Below are 27550 nucleotides of genomic sequence, written 5' to 3' on the forward strand. Positions count from 1 at the left end.
CTGATGCAAACAGAAAACCTCGTACAACCAAAGCGAGGTTTCCTTCTGAAAGCATGCTTTAAAAACTAGTTTTATCAACCATTCCTCCCACCCTAGAAGCCTTTATCTGTCTTAGAATTTACAGTTCCTACTTCCTTCATGCCCAGAAACTTTGATATCTCAAACAGGATATTTTTCTAGTCTTGTAAAATGCTGTTGTGAGAAAAATATACAGACACACTTTAAAAAAAAAAAGTGTACAACACAACATTGTAGCAATTATCCTCCAATTTAAAAAGAAAACAAAAAGTATAAGGTTCATAAACCTAGTTCTATATGATTTCATGGGTTGTATTTTGGGCATTTTGCAACTTTGAAAATACAAAAATACACACAGTCCCAATTTCAGGTCTTTTCTAAGAGTTAAAGAAAAAAAAAAAAAAGAGAGTGAGAGCAAGAAACCAACATCTGGGAATAATCCACAAATATATATAATATCTCAATTCCCAGATCGTCCTTCTAATCCTTATCTAGGCATTTTTTATAGCATTATTCACAGGGCAGAATCAGCATAATGCATAATGCATCACTTGTTTTTCAGCTCTATTCAAAAATCCCAGTTCATTCAATAAACAGCCCCTGAAGCAGGAACACTTGAACATTCCGTGTGGGAAAGCCACGCTTATTGATTCAGTGCTTCCTGCCAAGAGAACAATGCAGAGAAACAGACCTCACAATGTTTCCAGATAAATTTCTGCAAGAACTCGGAAGGAACAGAACCCAGATTTACCTGTACCTGGAGCTCCACAGGTGAAACAGCAGTTCAAGCAGAAAATCTAATTCAGCTTCTGGAAGTTTTCGTCTCTAATGGACTCCGGAGTCATCTCCTGAGCTGTCAGGTAAAACCCCCTCCATGTCGCTATGGTTCTCTTTCGCAGTTTTTTCCCAGTGAAACTCTTTTGTCATTTGCATAACAGCTACTTCCAGCCTATAGGACTTTTTGAGTAGCTACTTGTTAAATTGGCTGTCTTGACATGCTCTTTCAAGCATGACATCATAAATCTCCACGGAAACCCTAACCCCACCTGCCTGCGGGCCAACGTTACCTGTCGGGTGAAGACTTAAACAGTCCTCTGAAATTGTTCATTAATGAAACCTTTTCAGGGGCTTTGGATCTCTGCACGGTATAATTTGTGCTGTTGGCAGAAACCTCACTAAGAATGATGGCTTCGTTTTTCAAAGCCTGAGCTGTTTTGCAGAAAACAATGATCAAAATTATAGGCATCTGTTAATCTGCCCCTCCCTGTCTAACAATGCTCTTAAGCAGTTGAAGAAAAGCCTACAGTGGTCCATGCGCCTCTCTCTGCAGGATAAAATTACCCTGAAAACTTAGTTTTGAAAAACCTTCTATGAATACTTGTAAGGCTTTTTCACTCGACTCTCCAGCAACCCCCTTCCTGCTTTTTACCAGCAAAACTTGCAAAACAGGTTCTTTGCTGGAATGTGAGTGTGTGTATGTGTGTGTGCATTTTCTCTTGGCCTCTGTGTTTGTAGAGGTGGTAGAAGAAGCTGTTGAGAAATTTTTTTAACTCCTTCCTAACAGACTCATAGCTTTTGTACTTTTGTCCTGGCTTATACGTGTTACCACAAAAGCACTGAAATTCATGTTCCTGACTTTTCCGGGAAAGGGTCAACAGGTTGTTCGACATTTACTCCTTCTTTCTTTCATTCTTTCTGCACTATCCCTGATTTTCAGGAATCCCCAATGTTGGTCTAAAGCTTGGAACAAATTTCTCCCAAATTTGGTGACATTGCGCTCAGCACCCTTTCTTCTCGCTTTTCAATTCACCCCAGACACACTTCAAACCCCCAAGTCCAAAACCAATGACGCCAAGGTACCAGAAATGTTTGAGTGGGAGTTGCTCCAAAACTGTGAGCCTTTACAACAATGATGTCAAACACCTGGCAAATGCCATCACGGAAAATTCTTCGGGGAACTGAGCAGGGAGCTGGGATGCACCTGAAGGCAGACCCCAGCTGGGACAGGAAGGGGCTGAGCATGCAGCCTGCTCCAATTTGCCACAGATCCTGCTGCAAACTGCAACCGGCTTCAACAGATCTGTCCTCAAAGGTCAGAGAGCAAGTACTAACCCCCACACCGTGCTGAAGCTGCTCAGGTTATTTGCAGAGAGGGCGGTAGTAGGTAAAAACACCATCTTTGCAAACTCAGAATGGCTCTTATCATGGAAGGAACAGTAGATGCTTGGGGTCCCAGCCGTGACTCTTCTGTCCATAGATGAGACACTGCCTTCCAAGAGAACAGAGAACTACACTGATTTAATACAGCAGCCTGAGTTGGAACACTCCTTGAAGGCAGGACGATGTCAGAGATTCAATTACTGCCTCTGCGAGATGAAAACACAGCCAGATGAAACCCAGGCCTGTGCTTTACCCTGTGAGCAACAAACAATGTGAGAAAAAAAAAAAAAAAAGAAAGAACCGTATAGAGGCTCTGTTCAGTGAGATCCAAGATGACGTGGAGGCTCTATTCAATGGTGGTTATTCCTTAAAGTTCCATTAGGGAGAGGAGCATGGACAAGTTGATGTGGCAGAGGGCTTTTATATTAGGCCAGATCTTCCCTTTGGGTTATTTAGGAAATGACAATATCCCAGCTTTTACTTACTGAGTTCGAGCTTGGAAAAAAGAGGGAGAAAAGTCAGAATCTGAAAGTCAAACAAGTGGAGACAGTCCCACAAACAACTCAGATGTGGAAGCAATTTGATGAATGCATTCATTCCTCACTGACCGAAGATGTTGTAAACAACGAGGACATCATTATGACACGTGACAATCTTGAACTATATGGAGCAGGGCAAGTTTTGAGCAGTAATCCTAGCAATGAGGATAACAGCTGGGAGGGCCAGGTAGAAATGCCAAGATTTGCTGAGAGATGACCAGTCTAGTACTGTTTTTACCTACCATACCCCAAATGAGGAAACCGTCAAGAAGGACCAGGTTTTAATAGGACTGCAACTTGCCTGCTTGCCTGATAGCAACTCAGCACCACACCAACCAAATCGGAGTTCAAAATATGCATGTCTATGGGCTATTTTGTCTTTACCATCTGAGCCACCAGGGAAGCCTCTTTCACATGGGCTATTTTGTTTCTAAATTTAGCAACATTTTAGATATCCATGATGGACATGGATGGCAAATAAATTCTTTCTCTTGAGTTTCTTTCCTCTAACTTATTTTAGGGACTTCCCTGGTGGTCTAATAGCTAAGAATCCACACTCTCAATGCAGGGGGCCCAGGATCAATCCCTGCTAAGGGAACTAGATTCCACAGGCCGCAACTAAGAGTTCGCAAGCTACAACTAAAGATTCCGCATGCCACTACAAAGACTGAAGATCCTGTGTGCCACAATTAAGACCTGGTACAGACAAAAAAATAAATTAAAAAACCTACTTTATAACAGACACAGAAAACTACTCACTGAAAAAGTTAATGAAATGACAGAAACAAAATAACTGGCGAAATATCCTGGCTTTCACCACTGATGGCCTCAACTTCTGTTTCTTCAAAACATGAGTTAGAAGTTGTCATGGAGAAAAGGAATACCACACTGAGTAGGAAAAAAATAGCCCTTTTAAAATGAAAATAACCAACCCTTATGTCATTTAATCCTCATAACAGGAGTATGATGCAAGCATGATTAATATCCTCATGTTGCAAGAGGGAAAAGTAAGCCTCAGAGAGGTTAGGTAATTTGAGTTGTAGTTACTAAGCGCTGGAATCTCGGTTTGAATCAATCCAGGCAGGCCCAATTTAAATCCAAAACTCATGTGCTTAACCATTAGGCACTGCTTGCTGGAGTAGTGTAGTGTTAATTGTTCAGTCATGTCCGACTCTTTGCAATCCCATGGACTGTCCCACCAGGCTCCTCTATCCATGTAAGAATACTGGTGGGGGGAGCCAGCCCCTTCTCCAGGGGATCTTCCTGACCCAGGGATCGAATCCACATCTCCTGCATTGCAGGCAGATTCTTCACCTTGTGAGCCAACAGGGAAGCCCAGGCACTACTATCTATACTTTAATAAAGTTGCTTATAATCGACATGACACATTAAATTTCTAGAAGAGAACACGGGCAAGACACTCTGACAAAAATTGTAGCAATATTTTCTTAGATCATTCTCCCAAGGTAAAAGAAATAAAAGCAAAAATAAACAAATGGGAAACTTACAAGCTTTTGCACAGCAAAGGAAACCATAAACAAAACTAAAAGACAACCTACAGATGGGGAGGAAATATTTGTATATTATGTGACCAACAAGGGATTAATTTCCAATATATACAAAAGGCTCATACAACTTAATATCAAAAAACACAAACAATTTAATAAAAAAATATGCATAAGACCTAAATAGACACTTCCCCAAAGAAGGCATGCAGAGGTCCAAAAGGCGCATGAAAAGATGCTCCATATTGTTAATCCTCACACTGGTCAGAATGGCCATCATTAAAAAGTCTATAAATAACAAATGCTGGAGAGGGTGTGGAGAAAAGGGAACTGCTGGTGAGAATGTAAACTGGTGCAGCCATTGTGGAAAACAGCATGGAGGTTCCTTAAATAATGAAAAACAGAGTTGCCATACAATCCAGCAATTCCACTCCTGGGCAAATATTTGGAAAAGTTGAAAACTCTAATTTGAAAAGATACATGCACCCCAATGTTCAGAGCAGCACTATTTACAATAGCCAAAACAAAGAAGCGATCTAAATGTCCATCGATAGATGAGTGGATACTAAAGGAGACGTGGTGTATGTGTACACACACACACACGAATATTACTCAGCCATGAAGAAGAATGAACATTTTGCTGTTTGCAGCAACATGAATGGACCTAGAGATTATCATATGAGAGAGAAAGACAATTGTATGAAATTACTTACATGGAGTGGCCTGCCATTGCCTTCTCCATGTAGAATCTATACAATAACACAAATGAACTTATTTACAAAACAGAAATAGGAACTTCCCTGGTGGTCCAGAGGTTAAAAATCTGCCTTGCAATGCAAGGGACGTTAGTTTGACCCCTAGTCTGGGAATTAAAACCCTGGAGCAACTAAGCCCAAGCACTGCAACTACTGAGCCCATGGGCCACAACTAGAGAGCCCATATGCCTCAATTAAGACCTGAGGCGGCCAAATTAATTAATTAAATATTAAAAAACAGAAACAGACTCACAGACAGAAAACAAACTTACAGTTAACAAAGAGGAAGAGGGAAGGGATAAGTTAGAAGCATGAGATTAACATATATTCACTACTATCCACAAAACAGAAAAACAAGGTACTACTATATAGCACAGGGAACTTTATTCATTAGCTTGTAATAACCTATAACAGAAAACAATCTAAAATATATATATATGTATGTATATATATGCGCGTGTGTGTAAAGTCACTCAGTCGTGTCCGACTCTTTGCGATCCCATGGACTGTCCATGGAATTCGCTAGGCCAGAATACTGGAGTGGGTACCCTTTCCCTTCTCCAGGGGACCTTCCCAACCCAGGGATCGAACCCAGGTCTACCGCACTGCAGGCGGATTCTTTACCAGCTGAGCCACAAGGGAAGCCCATATACATGCATCAGTTCAGTTCAGTTCAGTCACTCAGTCGTGTCCGACTCTTTCCATATTTATAACTAAATTCCTTTGCTGTACAACAGAAACTAACACAATACTGCAAATCGACTATACTCCAATAAAATATTTGCTTATAACTGGAGATATTAAATAGTAACTAGACTAAGCTATGCTGAAAAGATTTATTTAGCAAACAAGTCTGAAAATATATTCAGCCATCCCTTGGTATCCACCAGGGACTGGGTTCTAGGACCTCTGTGGGTATCAAAATCAGCAAATACGCAAGTACCTTCTATAAAATGGTGTAGTACAGTCAGCCCGCTATATCCACAGATGCAGAACCCACAGATACATAACGTTAACCATATCGGATTGTAAAGGGCAACACAGACTCTCTTCACATCCTCTCATATATACCAAGTCGACAGCTGGGATGGGGGCTGGAATAGTCTACACTGCGACACTCCATCAGCACAGCAACATCAGTGGCACAGCAGCATTTGTTTAGCTGTAGGCTGTGTGCAGGCAAGGACTTCACGAAGCAGGATTAACGTGTTACAGCTCATAACCCCAGGACAAACAGAACCGCTGCGCGATAGATAAGGCTCAAGAAACAGCAGACTCCCGAGAAATGTCTTCCAACTGAAGTTCTGGTGTACAGAAAAACTGACAAACATGAAAAAGAGTAAAACCAGGATACATGTTGTAAATCCAGAGCACACCATAATAAATGTCACCAAATGCATAAGAGTACTTGGGTTTTTGAATGAAAACAATGGAAACCAACTGTGCTGATTCCCTAATGCTAAGTCCTTGATCTCTAGCTCTGCTTCTGTTTGTACATGTTGTTTGCTTTACAAGTTATCCATTAACATTCAGTCAGCTTTTTCTATAATGCTGAGGTGATGGTTAATTTTATGTGTCGACTGTGACAACCAGTCATTTGGTCAAACAAGTCTAGATGTTACTGTGATGGTATTTTGGGACATTTAAGTCGGGCTTCCTTGCTGGCACAGTGGCGAAGATTCTGCCTGCAATGCAGGCGCCACAGGAGATGTGGGTTCAATCCCTGGGTTGGGAAGATCACCCAGAGGAGGGTATGGCAACCCACTCCAGTATTCTTGCTTGGAGAAAGCATGGACAGAGGAACCAGTGGGCTACAGTTTATGGGGTCATAATGAATTGGACATGATTGAAGCAACCTAGCACACAAGCATGCAACATTTAAGCCAGTTTACTTTGAATCAAGCAGATTACCCTCCACAATGTGGGTGGGCCTCATCCAATCAGTCGAAGGCCTCAGGAACAAAGAGAGTTTCTGAAAAAGGAATTCTGCTCAAGACAGTAACATAGAAACTGTGCCTGAGTTTCCAGCCCGCAGATCTGGACTCAAGGTGGCAACATCAACCTGTACCTGAATCTCCAACCTCCCGGACTGCTCTACAGATTTCGAACTCACCACTCCCTACAAAAGTGTGAGCCAAGACCTTAGGCCGACTCAGTTTCTCACTCATGCTCATTCTTGTTCTCATTCTAACCTATGGTTCAGTTTCTCTGCAGAACCCTGACTAACAGAGCAGGTGCTGCCAATGTGCTCCTGTCCAGTCTTGTTTTTCTGGCTCAGGCTCTGGTCCTCTCCTATCTCCAACTGTCTGACAGTCATTTTCACTTGGAGCTCCTACCATCATGTCAAAATGCAGCTTGTCAAGACTAAAGCCTGAGCAATCATTTGATATTAGTGAGCGTAAATGGTATTTAATAAAGAAGAATAGACATATTTGCTGCCAAATTAAGATGAAGCCTATTGGTTGTAACCAAGTCTATTGGCTATGACACTAAATATCAAAGAACTATAAAAGGAATTTTCCTATTAAAGACAAAGACTGATGATATATTAGGCTAAAATTGCAAGCCAAAAGAAAACCAAAAAGGCAAGCTACATTTTAGGTGGTTTCCAATATATACTCAGTATTAATAAAATTTGAAAACAAGATGGGTAAAACATACCATCAGACAAATGTAAACAAATGTAAAGCAAGAGCAACAATGTTAATATTAACCTACACTAAAAAAAAGTTAACACAGACTAAACAGAATGTAAAAGACATAATTTAGGGAAAAGGGCTAATCATCATAAATGTGTTTGCAACTAATAAAACTAAAAATTATAAAACAAACATTTTTAGACTGCAAGAACAGGATAAAAATACAATTTGAGTGAGCAATTTGTTTAAAACTGATCAGTAATAGAATAACAAAATAAGGACTGAGAAGCAATGAGTGATAAAAATAATAAACCCGACATATATATGTATATACATGGGTATATAAAATAAAGTAGATAATCTCCTATGAATATTTATGGCACAATTTACACTGACTACATATTTGACTAGTCAAAAAAACTTTTAACAAATCCACAAAAAAATTTAAAAGTAGGAATCTTACAGATTGTATTCTCTGATCACATTCAATAAAATTATAAATAAATAATGATAATCTCAACAACTTGGAAAAGCAATATTCCTGGGTAATCCTTAAAAAAGAGAAAAATCAAGAACTGTAATTTTTACTTTTCTTTAAAGCAATGAAACAAAATACTTCATACAAAACTGCAGAGCACAGCCAAAGCTGGTATCAGAATATATTTGCCCTTAAGAAGAGGTGGCAAGTATACACAGAAGAACTGTACAAAAAAGATCTTCACGACCCAGATCATCACCATGGTGTGATCACTCACCTAGAGCCAGATATCCTGGAATGTGAAGTCAAGTGGGCCTTAGGAAGCATCACTACGAACAAAGCTAGTGGAGGTGATGGAATTCCAGGTGAGCTATTTCAAATCCTAAAAGACGATGCTGTGAAAGTGCTGCACTCAATATGCCAGCAAATCTGGAAAACTCAGCAGTGGCCACAGGACTGGAAAAGGTCAGTTTTCATTCCAATCCCAAAGAAAGGCAATGCCAAAGAATGCTCAAACTACCGTACAACCGCACTCATCTCACACGCTAGTAAAGTCATGCTCAAAATTCTCCAATCCAGCCTTCAGCAATACATGAACCGTGAACTTCCAGATGTTCAAGCTGGATTTAGAAAAGGCAGAGGAACCAGAGATCAAATTGCCAACATCTGCTGGATCATGGAAAAAGCAAGAGAGCTCCAGAAAAACATATATTTCTGCTTCATTGACTATGCCAAAGCCTTTGACCGTGTGGATCACAACAAACTGTGGAAAATTCTGAAAGAGATGGGAATACCAGACCACCTGACCTGCCTCTTGAGAAACCTGTATGCAGGTCAGGAAGCAACATTTAAAACTGGACATGGAACAGCAGACTGGTTCCAAATAGAAAAGGAGTACATCAAGGCTGTATATTGTCACCCTGCTTATTTAACTTATATGCAGAGTACATCATGAGGAACGCTGGGCTGAAATCAAGACTGCTGGGAGAAATATCGATAACCTCAGATATGCAGATGACACCACCCTTATGGCAGAAAGTGAAGAAGAACTAAAGACCCTCTTGATGAAAGTGAAAGAGGAGAGTGAAAATGTTGGCTTAAGGCTCAACATTCAGAAAACAAAGATCATGGCATCCGGTCCCATCACCTCATGGCAAATAGATGGGGAAATAGTGGAAACAGTGGCTGACTACTTTTCTGGGCTTCAAAATCACTTCAGATGGTGACTGCAGCCATGAAATTTAAAGATGCTTACTCCTTGGAAGGAAAGTTGTGACCAACCTAGACAGCATATTAAAAAACAGAGACATTACTTTGTCAACAAAGGTCCATCTAGTCAAGGCTACGGTTTTTCCAGTAGTCATGTACGGATGTGAGAGTTGGAGTATAAATCTGAGCACCGAAGAATTGATGCTTTTGAACTGTGGTGTTAGCAAAGACTCTTGAGAGTCCCTTGGACTGCAAGGAGATCCAACCAGTCCATCCTAAAGGGGATCAGTTCTGGGTGTTCATTGGAAGGACTGATGTTGAAGCTGAAACTCCAATACTTTGACTACCTGATGCAAAGAGCTGACTCATTTGAAAAGACCCTGATGTTGGGAAAGATTGAGGGCAGGAGGAGAAGGGGTCGACAGAGGATGAGATGGTTGGATGGCATCACTGACTCAATGGACATGGATTTGGGTAAACTCCGGGAGTTGGTGATGGACAGGGAGGCCTGGTGAGCTGTGGTTCATGGGTTCGCAAAGAGTTGGACACAACTGAGCGACTGAACTGAACTGAAATGTCTTCATTATTAAACAACAAATACTAAAACCAAGTAAACTCAGGGAACTCCTTGGCAGTCCAGTAGTTAGGACGCAGCCCTTTCACTGCTGTGGCCTGGGTTCAATCCCTGGTCGGGGGAACTAAGATCCTGAAGCCATTTGGTGTGGCCAAAACAAATAAGTAAATTCAGTACACATTCTAAGAAACTATAAAAGACAACAAAGATAACAACAACAATAAAAACCCTAGGAAAAGACCATTAATTATAAAATCTGAAACAAGATAGCAAACAATCATATGGAAAAGAAAAATAAATGGGAACTGATTCTTAGAAATAATGAATAAGACAGGAAAACCCAAGAAAGAGAACAAAAATGACATTTGCTCTCTAGGAGCTTGAATGGGCACTAAACTTCCTAGTACTTAACTAGAAGCAAAACATATATGGAGTAGCTGGAGAAAGTATCAAGGAGATGTGATAAGTACACAGCAGACTTAGAAGAGCAATGGTTCTTACACGTTTAATACTCAGCACTTTAGCTAATTCAGGAAATGCTAGAAACTCAGGTGCAATCCCTGGGTCAGGAAGAGTCCCTGGGGAAGAAAATGGCAACCCACTCCGGTATTCTGGCCTGGGAAATCTCACGGACAGTGGAGCCTGGAGGGCTATAGTACAAGGGGTTGCAAAGAGTCAGACATGACTCAGCATCTGACTGTGCAAGCACACTTTTGTACAGGAGAATATCCTGGTCTAACCAAAATATTTACAAACTAAAAGGGGGACTTCCCTGGTGACTCAGTGGCTAAGACTCTTCGCTCCCAACGCAGGTGGCCTGGGTTCCAACCCTGGTCAGAGAACTTGATCCTCCCACAAGCTGCAACTAGGAGTTTGAATGCTGCAACTGAAAGATCTTGAATGCTACAAATAAAGATGCCACATGCCACAACAAAGATTGAAGATCCCTGGTGCCACAACCAAGATGTGGCATAGCCAAATAAATAAAGAAATATTCAAAGAAAAAATTAATAAATATTGAAAGGAAAAAGAATTCTTAAAAAAAAAAAACTAAAAGGGAAGAAGGAAGGAACAAAGGAAGGGGAAAGAAGCGATAGAGGGAGGCAGGGGAACGCAAAATACGGAATCTGTCAGTAGTGACTACAGTGCATACAACTCATTCCTTTCTCACATACATCCGCTGTCTAAAGTATTACACCAACCACTTGCTTTCCCCTCAGCATCTCAGCGTGACTGGAGAACAGATGACTGTCCCAGTTGCGATCTCAGTAAGTACTCATGAATTAAAGTCCCGGCACATTCATTAACCCCAAAATACATCTCAGGTGCAAACAGGACATGAAACAAAGCCTCCTATTTAACTGCAGCAGTAAGTTGCATCCCCCTCCGTACTCTGTTGAAATTGATGCCTCGGTTCAAAGCTCCATGTGACAGCCCCACAACATTCTTTAGGCTTCCCAGTTCACTTTCATACCTGCGCAGGGTCTGAAAACCTTGCATTAGGGCAAAGGAAGGAAAAAGAGAAGGCCTGATATGACACAGATGCTGAGACGAGGATGCAAAATGAGGCTGGTGCAAAGTAGGGCCCCGAGAGGGCAAATATGAGAGCCTTTCAAAGGGAAGACACTGCAGAATTTTGTCAAAAAATCCACTGAGCTCTAGACCAGATCTTTCTCCCCATAGTCCAGCTCCAACAGCAGATCTCAAGAGTTAACATTCATGTGCTTCCCCCTCCCTGCCCCTCCTCTTGTGCCTGTGGCCATAACCTTCCGTGGTACTTCTCTAGTTCTTCAGGGGGTCACACAATATGGATGGATGCCATAGGAGCTTAGTGACTTGCTCAATGAACTGGCACAGCTAGGACCACAGTGGAAACCAGAATCTAGGTCTCTGGGGGGCGGGGTGATGGGGTGGGGAGGGCACTGGGTATTCCTGCCTTCTCTGCTACACCATCTGCAGTTCTTCATACCTTCATCCTTCTCTATTGAGTCACCGAGTCATTCTCATTTTCTCATTCGCGTATCTGATGTGTCGTCATCCTTTCATTCTGGCTGAGCTCCATGCCAGCTCCACGACAATGGACCTTATCATTGCTGCCTGGACATGGCAACCACTTCCAGGCAAGCACCCAGGCTTTTCACACAGTCCCTCCTAGGTAGCACTAAAAAACTAACCTTTGAACTTTGCTTTTCACTCCAGTCGTGGAACGAAAAGCAAAGTGCCCTGTGTCTGCCATTCCAAGTTTTCTGACAGATGTTCAAGGTCCAGTACAATCTGACTCCCCTTTGCTTAACCCCACTGCCATCCCCCTTCTCCAAACGGCACCCCACCTCACTCAGACTGGCCTATCCACTGACTCACCAGGGAGCCACCTCCATTCTTGTTGCATCACTGCCTCTCCTGGTCACCCTCTTCCATCAGAATGCCTCCATGCCTTCATCAAATCATTCAAATCATAATCTGTCGATATCTTTGCCAAAGATATTTGTTGAATATCTACTGTGCTCTGGGCATTGAGGAAACAGATAATTAGGACAAGTTTACTGTCTCCAGGAACCCTGAATCATTCCATGAGACCCCACTTAACTTCTGGTCTCCTGTATAAAATCTTCCCTCTCTGAAATCTCCCACTACTCTAAATATAAGCTTTTGCTTGACATCCCACCTTTTCTGAATGTGTCTCATAAGACAAAAGTCCCCCCACCAAACAATAATTCTTCAGCAAATAGGGTTTGTAAATACTGCCCATTTCATTCCTCACCCACCTACTCCCAAGTCTCCAACCTGAGAGTCATAGAGCCGTTCAGCATATTAAAAGATCTGACCAGTCCTGCAACGTAGAAATTAACTTTGGTTAACTAGGAATGTCCCCAAATTAGTAACTTTCTCCCCAAACAGCTATTAACAGCCTGGGGATTTAGGATTCTGTAGAACATACCTTTACAAAACACTGGTCTCGATCACTGCCACTGAGAATGTCTACTGTTTGTGCCGCCCTAATGGTACTGGCCTTGACTTTCCCACCAGAATGCTCTCCTCGGTAAGAATTCATTAGACTGCTACAGCAGTGATATATTCTCTCATCTATCAGCACCCCAACACTATTAGCTGTCTCAGTTCTATGGTGAAGAAAAAGCCTCAGGGAAATGGACTGACTTGCCTCCTGTCACACAGCCTCCTGTCCTGCTGCTGCTAAGTCACTTCAGTCGTGTCCGACTCTGTGTGTATGTTAATTCACTCATATTGGCCCCAAACATTGGTACTCTGTCCACTAACATGACATATGCTAGGCAGGGCAGGTACTGTGTTTTGTATTTTTTTGATATATTATTTTGTGTTTTTTATATGATGCCGAACTCACAGTGTGGGACCATGATAAGTAAACCACTTCAGTGAATTAATCCAAGAAACCGCTGCAGGGGAAGGGTGAGAAATGATGAAGAACTAAGCTTGATGACTGAGGAGATTCGGGACAATTCAGGTGATTACAATTTAAGTTTGCATCGATGTGCTGGACTAAATCACACCGGTCTCTTTTGGGGTTTTCTGCTTGCTTTTTAGAACTAATAAAGACTTTACCTATTATTTATTGTTTTGGCTATGTTGAACTTCCCCAACCAAGGACTGAACCTGTGCCCCCTGCACTGGAAGCACAGTCCTAACCACGGAACCACCAGGGAAGTCCGGCCAGTCTTTTGCAGATTCCTCAATGCCAAAATCTCTATCTAATTGTAATGGCAGTTTTCTCTCGGTTTGACTGAATGCCACTTTCCAGGTGTCTCCTGCCACTACACAGTTTTGCTTTGCTTTCTGTCTTCCCTCACCTTCCCCACCTACTCCGAGGTACCTGTCAACAGATTTTCCAATAGAATGTTATTTCAATTCCTTTTTTTTTGGCAGAGCCCTTCTTAATATAGCACTGTTCTCAAAACGTGTTCTCCTGCTCTTCCGCGCAACACTAATTAAAATGAAAGCTAATGCAGGGGTTGGTGGCACCCAATTAAACATGGATCTAAAGCTGTGAGCTGTGAATGATCTCCATTCAGGATCCTCCTCTTTTTCTGTATCCTATATGATCAATGTCAAGTTTGCAAGGAAAGACTGCTGCTGCTGCTAAGTCACTTCAGTCGTGTCCGACTCTGTGTGACCCCATAGACGGAAGCCCACTAGGCTCCCCCATCCCTGGGATTCTCCAGGCAAGAACACTGGAGTAGGTTGCCATTTCCTTCTCCAATGTGTGAAAGTGAAGTCGCTCAGTCATGTCTGCACACACCCCCAAATCTAGTCTTTTTTCACTGATTCCCCACAATGTGTCTTATGATGCAATATCCCAAATCTACTGAAATGCACCCCCAACCGCACCCTCTAAGCCACAGTGCAAATTATCAATCTTTTGGGAAATATTTCTAGGCCAGTCCCTTCATCTGTTCCCTGGAGAAGCATCATCTGTTAAGTATTAGACTGCTCTTTCTAATTTTTTTTTTTACTGTTGTTTTCCATCATGCCCAAATTTATATGACCATTGTTTCCCTTTGATATATCCAGTATTATTTGAAATTTCTGAGGATGAGAAATTTTTTAATACTGATGCTTTCAATCCTATCATATTCTTTATTCACAGGCCTCTGGTAGGTTATTAAACACACACTCACATATACACTGATAAATAATATACCCTCTAAATACAATGTGTAATTTCGTTATGACACATGCTCCTGTCAATCGGCAGGGTTGCTCCAGCAAAAATAACATTTTCTCAATTTTTATCTTTCTCAGATATACACCACTTTTCTTCCCCCTAAATTTCTTTTCTTCCACAAATAACTAAAGGAGGCTGGCATTTCAGTCAATACGGTGTGTGTGCATGCTCAGTCATGTCCAACTCCTTTGTGACTCCACAGACTAGCGCCCGCCAGGCTCCACTGCCCATGGAGTGGAATACTGGAGTGAGTTGCCATTTCTTCCTCCAGGGAATCTTTCCAACCCAGGGATCGAACCTGCATCTCCTACCTTGGCAAGTGTGTTCTTAACCACTTTGCCACCTGTGACTCAGCCAATATGAGATGACCACTACATTTCTTACCTACTGATGCTGGGCAAACTGGTTCCCCCATTCCAGTCCTTCCTTATTTTAAAGTTTATTTATTTATTTCTGTCAAGTCTTAGTTGCAGCATGTGGGCTCTGCATTATGGCTCACACACTTCTGTCTAGTTGTGGTAAGCTGGTTTAGTTGCACGGAGACATGTGGGATCTTAGTTCACTGACCAGGGATCGAACCTGTGTCCCCTGCATTGGAAGATGAATTCTTAACCACTGGACCACCAGGGAAGCCTCCTTCCTTTCTTATTTCTTTGGTGCCTTACAGTATCTTTGGATTCCATCACCCATCAGAAAGATGAGATAATCTGGAGGTTAAGAGCAAGGGCCCCACACCCAGGTAACAAGATTAAGTCCTGGTGCTACTGCTCACTTGCTGTGTCACTCTGGACGAGATCTAAAGGCTCTGTGTCATTCTGTTAGGTAAAGATCATAATAAATAGTGCCTACCCCACAGGGTTCTGGGGAGGATGGCACATGCTAATATGTGTAAACAGCAAGTGTCACAATTTTAGTGCTGCCAATAATATGCAGTCCTTGTAGTCTTCTCCACTTTTCCACCACTGTAAATAGTAGCTGAGAAAATAGTGCTAAAAAGAAAAAAAAAGGAAAGCTGAACATTTAACTAAGATTCTCCACCTTCATGGAAGCCTATGGAGAGGTTTCTATTTCTTCCCTCTTCCTACTGTGACTTGGTTTTATTGTTTGCTAGTATTCTTGCCTGGAGAATCCCAGGGACGGGGGAGCCTGGTGGGCTGCCGTCTATGGGGTCGCACAGAGTCGGACACGACTGAAGCGACTTAGCAGCAGCAGCAGCAGCATACATATCCTGCATTAGATTTCTTTTTTTTTAAATGTCTTTATTGAATGTTACAATATTGTTTCCGTTTTATGTTTCAGTTTTTTGGCCACGAGGCACATGGGATCTCAGCTGCCTGACCAGGGATCTAACCCCTTTGTGGATCTAACTTCCTGCACTGGAAGGTGAAGTCCCACCCTTCTGGACCACCAAGGAAGTCCATGTGTTCAATTTCTTAACTGCCAAGATGTTGTTTCCTTTTTCCTTAAGGTTTAGGCAAGAAATTGGTCTGTAAACCCTGAGTCAGTCAGTTCAAATAGCTAAATATGTTTCTGCTGCTAAACATGGCTATTCCACCATCATTTTCCACTTTGAATTAGAATAAATTAATAGTGCTAAAGAGGAAATTCTTAGCTGGAGGTCTATTTCCTTTACTATAACTTATAAGCTTTTCATTTTTGTATTGATTTATTTAAAAAACATATATAAGGTAGTGGAGGACAGAGAAGCCTGGAATGCTGCAGAACACGGAGTTGCAAAGTCAGACACAATTTAGCGACTGAACAACAAAACAAAACTGTATAAAATCTATCCCTCCACAACATGAACCTTTTACCAGATCTTCACTGTGGTCCAAGGCCTCCATTAACTGAATGGTCTATGGTCTTAGAGCATCTTTAGTTCCAATTAGCCTACCTTCCAGGCTTTGCTGATACACTGATCCGTGAATATCAATGCATGTCTGTGAATTTCAAACACTTTCACATATCTAGGTTGATCAGGGTTAAGATAAAGATGACAGACAAAAATTTGATAAATTTGGGGTTTTCCATACATGATAAGGCAATGGCAAGCCACTCCAGTACTCTTGCCTAGAAAATCCCATGGCTGGAGGAGCCTGGTAGGTGGCAGTCCATGGGGTCGCTAAGGGTCGGACACGACTGAGTGAATTCACTTTCACTTTTCACTTTCACACATTGGAGAAGGAAATGGCAACCCACTCCTGTGTTCTTGCCTGGAGAATCCCAGGGAAGGGGGAGCCCGGTGGGCTTCCATCTATGGGGTCACACAGAGTCAGACACGACTGAAGTGACTTAGCAGCAGCATACATGATAGAGGGACTACTTGTATTCTAAAAGGTCTAGATTGATCCCCTGAAATCCACGGCATGAGGCATGATCCAGTGTTTTGGAAGTTCTGCTATGACACTTAATCAAAAATAAGTCAAAAGATATCATTACATAGGGATTAGGAAGTGCAAATCATTATGGTTAAAATGAGCTACAAGGATATACTGTACAACCCAGGGAATAGAGCCAATATGTTATAATAACTAAAAATGGCATATATAAATTTTAAAAATTGTGAATCACTACCTTTTACACCTGCAAGACATCAGGACTTCCCTGGCAGAGTGGTTAGGACTCCTCATGCTTTCAGCAGAGGGCATAGGTTCAATCCATAGTCAAGGAGCTAAGATCCCACAAGTCATATGGTGTGAGCAAAAATACATATGTATATATAGGCTTCCCTTGTGGCTCAGCTGGTAAAGAATCCGTCTGCAATGCGGGAGACCTGGGTTCAATCTCTGGTCTGGGAACATCACTTGGAGAAGGGAAAGGATACCCACTCTAGTATTCTGGCCTGGAGAATTCCATGGACTGCATGGGGTCACAAAGAGTCGGACTGAACGACTTTCACTTTCATACATATAGAGTACATCATGTATATTTAAAAAAAAGATGCCGTTGCATGTAGATGTAAATACATGCTAATATATTTAAGTTACACATGAACATAACTGATGCATTGTACAGACAGGTATAAAGTGCCATGTATCAATACAACAAAGTTGATAAAAAACACTCATTACATTTGGGAAAGCTGATATAAGGAAATGGGAGGGATTTCTTTCTTAAACTAGACTCCACAGCCAAAATCTGGATAAACCAAACATCCCTGTAGATGCCTGATTCAAGATGCTACAGTGAAGGGAAATGACAGATGCTACTTCTGGGCCAACATATGTAAGAGCTCTGAGGAACCACTAGCTCTTTCTTCTCCTGTCATGACTTGGAATCCACATACTATGATGGCATCACCACACCATGGATGTGGCCTAAATCACAAAGTGATCGCAAACAACAGACTTTGTATGCATGAGAAATAAAACGTTTTTGTGTCATGGCACAAAAAAACTTACAGGGTTTTCTTGTTATGTAGCATAATCAAGACCATCCTGATTAATACATAAGTTGTAAGGTATACGTCTCCTATTGGCTCCTTTCTCATTATGACTCCCATTTGAATGCGGCCAGCCAGCTACTGTAAAGCTAGCGTGCAGAGAGAAGTCAACAGAGGCACCCTTGTCTGTGATCTGTGACATCAAATGCTTTCCCCACAATAATATGTTGCTTGCTTTGCCCTAAAATCGTGTTACCCTCACTCTTCAGTCAGTGGCATCAACGTCTGAGAGGCAGAGCACAGCCTGTTAAATCACAGGCTTCCTGCAAGTGGAAGTGTTAAGATCTGGTAACAATGCCTCCTCTCACCTATGAACTTTGCTTTTCATCCAAAAAACTTCCTCTGTTAAAAGTAAGGTCAAGATTATACAAACTGTTGGTAGCACACTTTCCTTTTAAAAAACTATTTCACTTCCCACATTCTGTGTATACTAGGTCTTCACAAAAACATGACACGGATACTGACAGCTTCCATTTTTTTGGCAAAATGGAATTTTCTTCCCCTCTCTCTTTGCACTGTTAGTACCCATAACTGTTCTCAGTGAGTTATGAAGGAAGCAAGTAAAAATGCTTTCACTACCGCCTGGAAGTAGTGCTCAGTTAAGACCTGCTCCTCTGATTCAAGCACGTTAAGACTTCTCTTGTCTTCCGGATTTAACTGTAATGGAATTTTCCATGATTCTTAACAAAATCAATTATATACCATCTGAAAAGGGGATATAAGTCAAAGGAATGGATATTTTTAACTGACATATATATAGTTGATTTACAATATTGTGTTAATATTAGGTGTATAGCAAAGTGATTCAGTTTTAATTTTTTCTATTATTTTCCATTATAAGTTATTATAAGATATTGAATATAATTCTCTGTGCTATACAGTAAATCCTTGTTGCTCATCTACTTTACATACAGTAGCTTTTGTATGTTAATCCCATACTCCTAACTTATCCCTTCCCTCTTTCCTGGTAACCAAAAGTTTGTTCTGAATGTCTGTGGCTCTGTTTCTGTCTTGTATGTAGAATTGTTTGCATTATTTTTTATATTTCACACATAAGTGATATTATATGATATCTGCCTTTCTCTGACTTACTTCACTCATTATGATAATCTCGAGGTCCTTTCAAGTTGCTGCAATCAGCATTATTTCATTCTTTTTTATGGCTGAGTAACATTCTACTGTGTATTTACACCACATCTTCTTAAACCAGTCACCTATTGAGGAGCACTTTGATTGTTTCCATGTCTTAGTTACTATAAACAGTGTTGCTATGAATACTGAGGTGCACGTATCTTTGCAAATTAAGAGTTTTCATCTTTTCCAGATGTATGCCCAGGAATGGGACTGCTGGATTACATGGTAACTCTACTTTTAGTTTTTTAAGGAACTTCCATACTATTTTTCATCGTGAAGGAATGGATAACACTGCGCTTGAACCAAAGTCTGTAGTTCCAGTTTCCACAGTACAGCTCCTCATCAATGAATAAATTTCTTTAGAGGCTGTTAACAACAACAACAGCAAATGGGCTAGAATGAACCAGAACTTAAGATGCTTGTGAGTAAACAGGCTGACAGATGTTTTCTTTTTCTTCACTTCCAGTGTTGGCAGCATAGTTACCTTCAGGCTCCAGACACACTGGACGACAGCAGACACTGGTAAGTGGCACCAGACTCACTGGGTACTGAGAACACAGCTCTAGAGCCACTTCCGTGCAGACACTAGTGAGACTTGTTCAGTTGCTCAATCGTGTCCGACTCTTTGCGACCCCATGGACGACAGTACGCCAGCCTTCCCTGGCCATCACCATCTCCCAGAGTTTGCTCAAATTTATGTCCACTGAGTTGCTGATGCCATCCAACCATCTCATCCTCTGTTGTCCCCTTCTCCCCCTGCCTTCAGTCTTCAGTGAGATCTGAGGGACACTCAGAGAGCAACAGGACAGACAAAATGCTTCCCCAGTATTAAGGACCCCATTTCAGATAGTCTCACTGTTCATGTTCTTATCTCCTTATTTTAACTCTCCACAGTGCTCATGTTAAAGAAAAATAACCTTTATAGCTTGCTCACTCTTTATTCCGAATGGAAGAACACAACAGACTTTCAGGTTAAAATGTACAATAGTCCCTCATAGCCATGGGGATTGGTTCTAGGACTCCCTGGGATACCAAAATCCAAGGATGCTCAAGTCTCTTATATAAAAAGGGGTAGTATTAGCACATAATCCATGCACACCCTCCACACACTGTGAATCATCTCTAGGTCACTTGCAATATCAATACAGTAGACATGCTATATGAAAAGTTGTAAATACGAAGGAAAGACTATATAAAGAGTTGTCGGAACTCATCAAATTAAAGTTTTCCTTTTTTGGAATTTTTCTTTCCCAATATTTTCTATCTTGGTTGAATCCAAGGATGCAAAACTCCCAAATAAGGAGGGCTGACTGTGTTCCTCTTTTCTCCTAAGATTTGATCACATTAGATATAAGAATACACAAACTAATCTTAGCCATAGAGCAGGTACTCTTTACCTAGTTAGTTAAACAGAAATTCTGTGGGTAACTGGAAATAAGGGCAAAAAAACTATTTTCAGAATGGTTTCTGAGACTAGGAGTGGACAGCCAGATTCTGTAAGTGTGAGGCCAGTTGGATATCTATTTCATCACTAGAAAAGACATGAAAGAAGAGCACTTCCAAACTGCAGACTGACACAGTGATCATGACCATCAGAGATGGCTAAACTACACACCTTTCTGAACTCAGAGCTATTTTGAAAAAGTAACTTTCCTTCCAGGTAAAATATGTATAGGAATCTATTTTCTGTGGTTATCTCATATGCTCGGGAATTGAATACAATTTATTTTTTAAAAGAAATGGCAATGGAATATCTATTACCTGATCCACTGTGAGCTACACAAGTTATCAAAATTTTAGAAAAATTACAGGCAGAGGGAGAAAACACCAAGCTCAATAACAAATGGAGAGCTCACAGACTTGAGAAACTCTGACCTTGCTTGACCTGCTGGCTTCTTGACTGGAGGGAAATTACTTAGCCTTCCTTTAGCTTCTTAGCCTCAATCCCTTCTGATTTCAATCTGGCATCAATCTCTTAAGCCTTGGATTCCCCATTCCTCTCTATGTTTACCAAACAAATGGTACCTACCACATTCCAACTGTATTAGAAATATTCACCTCATTCATTTAACAAAAACTGATTGTGTCTAATTTCAGTTGTGCACTCCCTTAAATGCTGACTTTGCAAAGGTGATTTAGACAAGGCTCTTCAAAAACATATTGTAGATGGGGGAACGAAACATAAAGAAAAGTACAATGAAGGTATGATTAGATGTTACAATACAGGTACTGCAGGAAGCTATGAGCAGCTCAGCAGGTGTGACACTGGGCTGGATTTGGAAGGATTAATCTCTGTCCATGAATGCCTTATTTCTTTTGTTGACTTGGAGGCAGGGGCCAAGCCTCATCATCTGTATTTCTCACAATGCCTTTTCCCCGGTAGGTGCCAAATAAATTATACATGGGATGAATAAGTGAAAGAAATCCAAATTTGAAGCTCTTGATAAAAGAAAAATACATTCAGGTTTCAGAAATATAACAAAATTGTGTTCTGACAAATGGGAAAAATTACTTCAAGTACTCAAATATGTGTTGGTAAAAAAGTGAAATGACTTTAAACACTAATTTGAAAATTAGAGCCTCTGAGCCTCTTCTTTTGGTCACCAGGAATCAGAATATTGTAATGCTGGGACTTCTCTGGTGGTCCACTGGCTAAGACACCATGCTCCCAATGCAGGGGCCCATGTTTGAACCCTGGTCAGGGAACCAGATCTCACAAGCTGCAGTTAAAGATCCCACGTGCGGCAACTAAGACCCAGCATAGCAAAAACAGTAAACAAAAATATTTTTTAAAAGAATACTGTAATGCTAAGAGTTGCCACTGAAACAGGAAGAAAATTCATCATTTCCTTTTCAATACTCCATGATACAGGTATTATCTTTTCCTTGACTGGAACAGGAAGATTAAGTCATTAGCTTCAAATCTTTCAACCAGCATATGGTGAAGACTAGATTCCGACCCAGTCCTGCCTGACCCCAGAGCCACGCCCTTAGCTGCCAGGTGATGCAGCTTCACAGCCTGGTTGCCCCCCAGGAGTGAGTCAATAAAGATTCCATTATGCAGATAAGCACTGTGCTACAATGGTGACATGTGCCATTTTTTGGAGATCACAGAAAAAGAGTAAAGAAAACCTTTTTGCCTTTCAGTCATTTAGACTGAAAAAAATTCTTGACTGACTTATCTTCAAAGACTCAAATATAAATTTCAACCATGAATCTTCCAAGGGTTTGAATGCATATGTCAAAACATATGGTGTCGCGCTCTCCGCCTGATGCTCTGTGATGACTTTGAGCAGTAGGGTGGGGGCGGGGTTTAAAGGGAGGCTCAAGAGGGAGGGGATATATATATACCACCCCACTCCAGCACTCTTGCCTGGAAAATCCCATGGATGGAGGAGCCTGGTGGGCTGTAGTCCATGGGGTCGCTAAGAGTTGGACACGACTGAGCGACTTCACTTTCACTTTTCCCTTTCATGCATTGGAGAAGGAAATGGCAACCCACTCCAGTATTCTTGCCTGGAGAATCCCAGGGATGGGGCAGCCTGGTGGGCTGCCACCTATGGGGTCGAACAGAATCGGACATGACTGAAGTGACTCAGCAGCAGGAGCAGCAGCAGCATAGTGGATTCATGTTGTTGTACAGCAGAAATTCATACATGACACGAATTATTGTAAAGCAATAATTCTCCAATTAAGAAAAGTAAAAACATAAGGTGTGCTCTGATTCTCCTTATGTCGGATACCAAGGAGTTAGAACCTGGATTCCCTTAGCACCGAGACATTTCTTGAAAAGTGCTGGACACAGCATTTTAATCATGTTATTCTTCATTTCTTTCACTGGCACTCTTCTCACTAAGGCCACTCTTCTGGAAAACAACCAAGGAAACAGCCACCCCAAGAGTGTGTGGTGTTTATAACCTCCATATCTGGAAAGTCCATCAGACTTGTGATATTTGCCTTTCTCCTTAAGGCTGGTCATGTGATCTTCCTGTAAAGGAAGCCTGGAATAATCCACAGTCAGAGGATCTGGAAGGAACAAAGGGTGTCTTGCAGAAGACAATAGGAGAGAGGAAATAGGTGATAGGAGAAAAAGAATGAAAGACAAGTTGAAGTGCTATCTACAGGAACCTCCTAAATCATCACCTAAGCTTATCTCTAACGTTTACAACACTGATTAAGATTCCTTTGCAACTCAGCAGCAGATGGAAAAATATATACACAGATCTAAGCATGGAAAACAGACGGTCAGCTTGGAAAACCCGAGAATTCATCCTGAATTACCCAGCGAAGGGTCAGCTGACCATCTGAGACCAGACTGCGTTATGACAGAGATGCAAGAGACAGGAGGTTGGAGCCTGAGGCCACTCGGCCAAATTCAGTACTCCCTGTCTTCTGACACCATCCCATCGCCCTTTACAACCTTCTGGTTAGTTTTAGGCTCACCATGTAACAACTTTCCCCAAAGCCATCATCATCATGGTAGGAGAGAGAATTATGACATCACAAATAATAATACAGTATCATTTTTATTTTTTAAATGAGAAATATACCATTTTTGACAGGATAACTTCTATATTTCTCAGCAAAATAATACATTTTAATTTAAAATATATATATCGGCCTTCTTCACTCAACACACTTCTAGCCTCCCTTACCCAGGTTGCCATCCCTACAGTCTCAGACACACACACCCCCTCACTGTGTCCCTTATTCCACATACACAGACCACACTGCCTGCTCTACAGGCAACGGCATTCCACTTATAGACCAGAGGAATACACAAGGATTCAGACGTCACTGAAGTCAAATTCCAGCTCTTCCTCAGCAAACTGTAAAACCATAACTGCCCTGAGTTTCCTCAATCTGAACAGCACTGGGTAAAGCACAGTGCCTCACATACTAAGACACAGAGAGAGGCACAAATTCCGTTAATTCAATGGATGGTGACCCAACTATCAGTGGAAAATAGCGATACTTTTGTTTTTAGTCAATTATATCTCAATCAAACTGGGGGAGGGAGGTTACATAACTGATCAACAGAAATAAAAGAAAATAGTGGCATTCTCTATATACACTTAAAATGAAGACAGCCACCCTCTTCTGAGTGAAGAATTCATCTGCTCTTCTCCGTATCAACCGAGATTCTTCTTTCTCTTCTTCTAGGCCTACTGCCTCTTGGGATGTGACCACGTCAATGTACAGTTCATAAGGCATATTTCACATGTTTTAGGCACTCTGATAGAGATTTCATAAAAGAGAAGGTTTCATTTAAAGGATCAAACGAACTGAGCTTAAAGCATAAAGAATTGAGGCCGACGCCAATCACCATTCCCACAGATGATAAAAAGCTGAGTTAGACATCACTTTCGTAACTAACTGGCAAGAGAGCAAATTCAAAAACACAGAACTTGTCTCTACCTTGAGTGTCAAAATCAATACCTGCCTGCTCTCATCCCTGACCACAAGTATTGCTAAATGTTCTCCACTTCCATTACCTCAGATGGAGACGCCCATCTGTGTGCTACAGAGGAGGCCGGCCTCCCACCTCCTGTGACCCTAAACCCATGCTGTCCCCTGAAAAGTAACTGCACACAGTCAAGAAACAAAACCACCCTGAGCCACTGTTGAGTGACAGCTGTGTGGCTGTCAAGATAACCTGAGAAAACAGGTAGCTGCTGACAGCAGAAAGCCAAGCGTGCAGAAGAGAAACATCTCTGATCAGAAAAAAGAACAGAAAACAAGATCCTAACGTCAGCTTCTTAAGGTAAAGGGGTTTGTAACGAGTCTATCCCTCTGCGTGCTCTGTTTCAGCCTGAAAATGTATTTATATTCATTTATTCAGACTCTCCTTCTTTCACTGTGCCAAGCACCCAGTGATAAGGGGTAGACATTAGCTGATTCCATGCTTTACTCAGTTAAGATATACTTCTGCGTTGCCTGCATTTTAGATGTATGTGTGGTTGAACCTGGGACGTTCTTATAGGGGAACTGCATATTCTCTGGTCTCTCTTTTCTAACTTCCTGTTCTCTTACTGTTGGTGCTAAAGAAGGCTAAGCCTTCAGGTCAAATCTTTTCTGCAATCTGCCTCCTCTGCCCAAGCCGACAAAGAGATCTGGGACAATCCAGCAGTGGGCACGGTCCACTCAACTGTTTTTTGCCCCTTTAACCTGAAGGTCACTGTGCTTTCCCTCATGTTCATTAAAGAATGAGCTTTGCACAGGGAAGGAGAATCAGATGAAGGTGGTAAAAAGGCACCAACTTCCAGTTAGAAATAAGTACAAGCGACATAAAGTAAACATGACAAATAGAATAACACTGCCGCATGTTACGCAAGAAAGCTGTGAGGAGAGTAAACATGAAGAGTTCTCATCACAGGAAAAAAAAGTTGTTTTTTTTATTTCTTTCATTTTGTATCTAAATGAGATGATGGATGTTCACTAAATGTTCTGCGATAATCATTTTATGATGAATATAAATCAAATCATTATTCTGTATACTTTAAACATACAGTGTTGTAGGCCAATTATATCTCAATAAAATTGGGAGAAAACAGAATAAAAAAAAAAAGGAAGAATGAACTCGGCAGTGAAAATGGCAGGATATTCATACCTGGTCTCTCAGCCTCTCCTGGTGGCCCATGATGGCGGTGGCATGATGCGGGTATTTCTGCTTCAGATGTTCCAGGAAAGCTTCTCTCTTCCGGTCCATCTCCGACGTTTGCATTCCCAGGATTTCTTTGGAACTTCGAGGCCCACCTAGAGTGTGTCTCCTCAGGATGTTGCGGGAAGATTTGGAAGTTGAAACACGGCTGTTCCCATTAGAAAGGCGCTCCTTGGTTCTGTGACATTCTGCATCTTCTAAGGATGTCACCTGTAGGTTGCTCTTCCCTTGTTCTGAGAAACAGAAAAAACACAGCTCACAACTAAAGATTTCACACTAGAAATCTCATTTACAGGACACCAAGGGCGTTTGTAGCAGCTGCCAATGTATGAATGTAACTTAGCAGATTTGTGTGTGTGTGTGTGTGCGCGCATGTACATGTACCCACACAGCAGCAGGAAAGAGGGTAAATCAACAACTAAAGGAAATATGAAAAACTCACTTTAGAAATAAAGATATTGCAGGAGAAAAAAAAAAAAAACCACCTCTACAATTTCTCTTTCCCTGAGGTTATTCAAAACCAAAACACCTGGTCAGACTAGTTTGCAGGCAAGATCTCCTGGAGAAAGGAATGGCAACCCATTCCAGTATTCTTGCTTGGGAAATCCCATGGACAGAGGAGCCTGGCGGGCTACAGTTCATGGCGTCGCAAAGAGTCGGACAGGACTGAGTGACTGACAATGCAACACAACCTGAGTTACCCTTCACCCTCATCTGTAATTATGGAAAAGTTAAGTGATTAAGATTATTTCTTTATTTTTAAACATAGGTTCATCCTAGTAACAGAACTTCTTACAATTTTATAATCTGAAGGCAGGAATCTGGCCTTCAAGCCTAGATTAAGGACAAATGATGAGACCTCTCTCAGCCTCACTGTTATCATTAATAAATTAAGCATGACTGAACTGGTATTAGATATGCAAATTTAAAACTTAGTTCCCTGACCAGGCATCAAACCTACAACCCCTATAATTGAAGCATGGAGTCTTAACCATTGTACTTACAGGGAAGTCTCTAGCTTTTTATTTTTTAAATATTTATTATTATAAATATACTCTATTTTAAAAAATAAATTTACAATTTAAGAGGGTATTTGCTAATTATTTATCTTCAAAAGTTAAGTACAGAAAACACACCCAATATTTAAGAGTTCTAGAGCTGAGTCTCAGAGAACTAAAATTTTTTTTAAGTCTTTATTGAATTTGTTATAGTATTGCTTCTGCTGTTTATGTTTTGGATTTGGGGCCATGAGGCATGTGGGGATCTTAGCTTCCCGATCAGGGATTAAACCTGTACCCTCTGCACTAGAAGGTGAAATCCTAACCACTGGACCACCAATGAAGTCCCAGGAACTAAAACTTGATGCCAGTGACATAAACCAACAAGTATTCAGAGTTCATACATAAACCAGCTCCTCTAAAGGCAGTGCCATCAACATGGTTTTTCTCTTCTTTACCCAGAAATACCTATAGTTAGAACTGTAGGTACAACACCTGTTGGTTAGACACAGAAAATATTGTAAATGTGGGCTCATTTCCCTGCTCCAGTTTTTCACCCCTAGATGAGTGTTCTGGGAGTAATTCTTCTTGTTTATCCTTCACTTCTCATTCCATGGCTAATTATAGCATCTCCATCAGACCATCAGACACTGATGAGAAAAGAGAAGGAAATAACAGCCCAATCAGTTCATTCTACCATTCATTAACTTCAACAGTACCTTTAGGAGGGGGAGAAGAT

At 41.3% G+C, this 27550-nt stretch overlaps 1 protein-coding gene and 1 long non-coding RNA gene across 24 annotated transcripts in view; one reads left to right on the forward strand and one right to left on the reverse strand.

The window, feature by feature from the left end:
- The window catches only part of KIAA1217 (KIAA1217 ortholog), a 360048-nt gene that overhangs the window by 323267 nt on the left and 9231 nt on the right, over positions 1-27550 (reverse strand). For 20 of the 23 annotated variants that reach the window (XM_055428453.2, XM_088844135.1, XM_088844137.1 and 17 more), the window contains exon 2: positions 25763-26046. In XM_055428453.2, the coding sequence (XP_055284428.2) occupies positions 25763-26046 (284 nt within the window). Of the gene's footprint in view, positions 1-769; positions 911-25762; positions 26047-27550 lie in introns of those variants that run through there. The other 3 variants (XM_055428436.2, XM_055428440.2, XM_055428426.2) reach the window with 3 other exon arrangements.
- On the forward strand, positions 739-25768 carry LOC129557820 (uncharacterized). Its single transcript, XR_008686313.2, has 5 exons — positions 739-878; positions 13241-13358; positions 15876-15959; positions 19619-19674; positions 24316-25768. It is a non-coding gene; the product is annotated as an uncharacterized LOC129557820 (long non-coding RNA).

Source organism: Moschus berezovskii, chromosome 15 (genome assembly GCF_049115385.1).
Source record: "Moschus berezovskii isolate FMDL1 chromosome 15, NW_MosBer_1.0, whole genome shotgun sequence".
Classification (NCBI taxonomy): Eukaryota; Metazoa; Chordata; class Mammalia; order Artiodactyla; family Moschidae; genus Moschus; species Moschus berezovskii.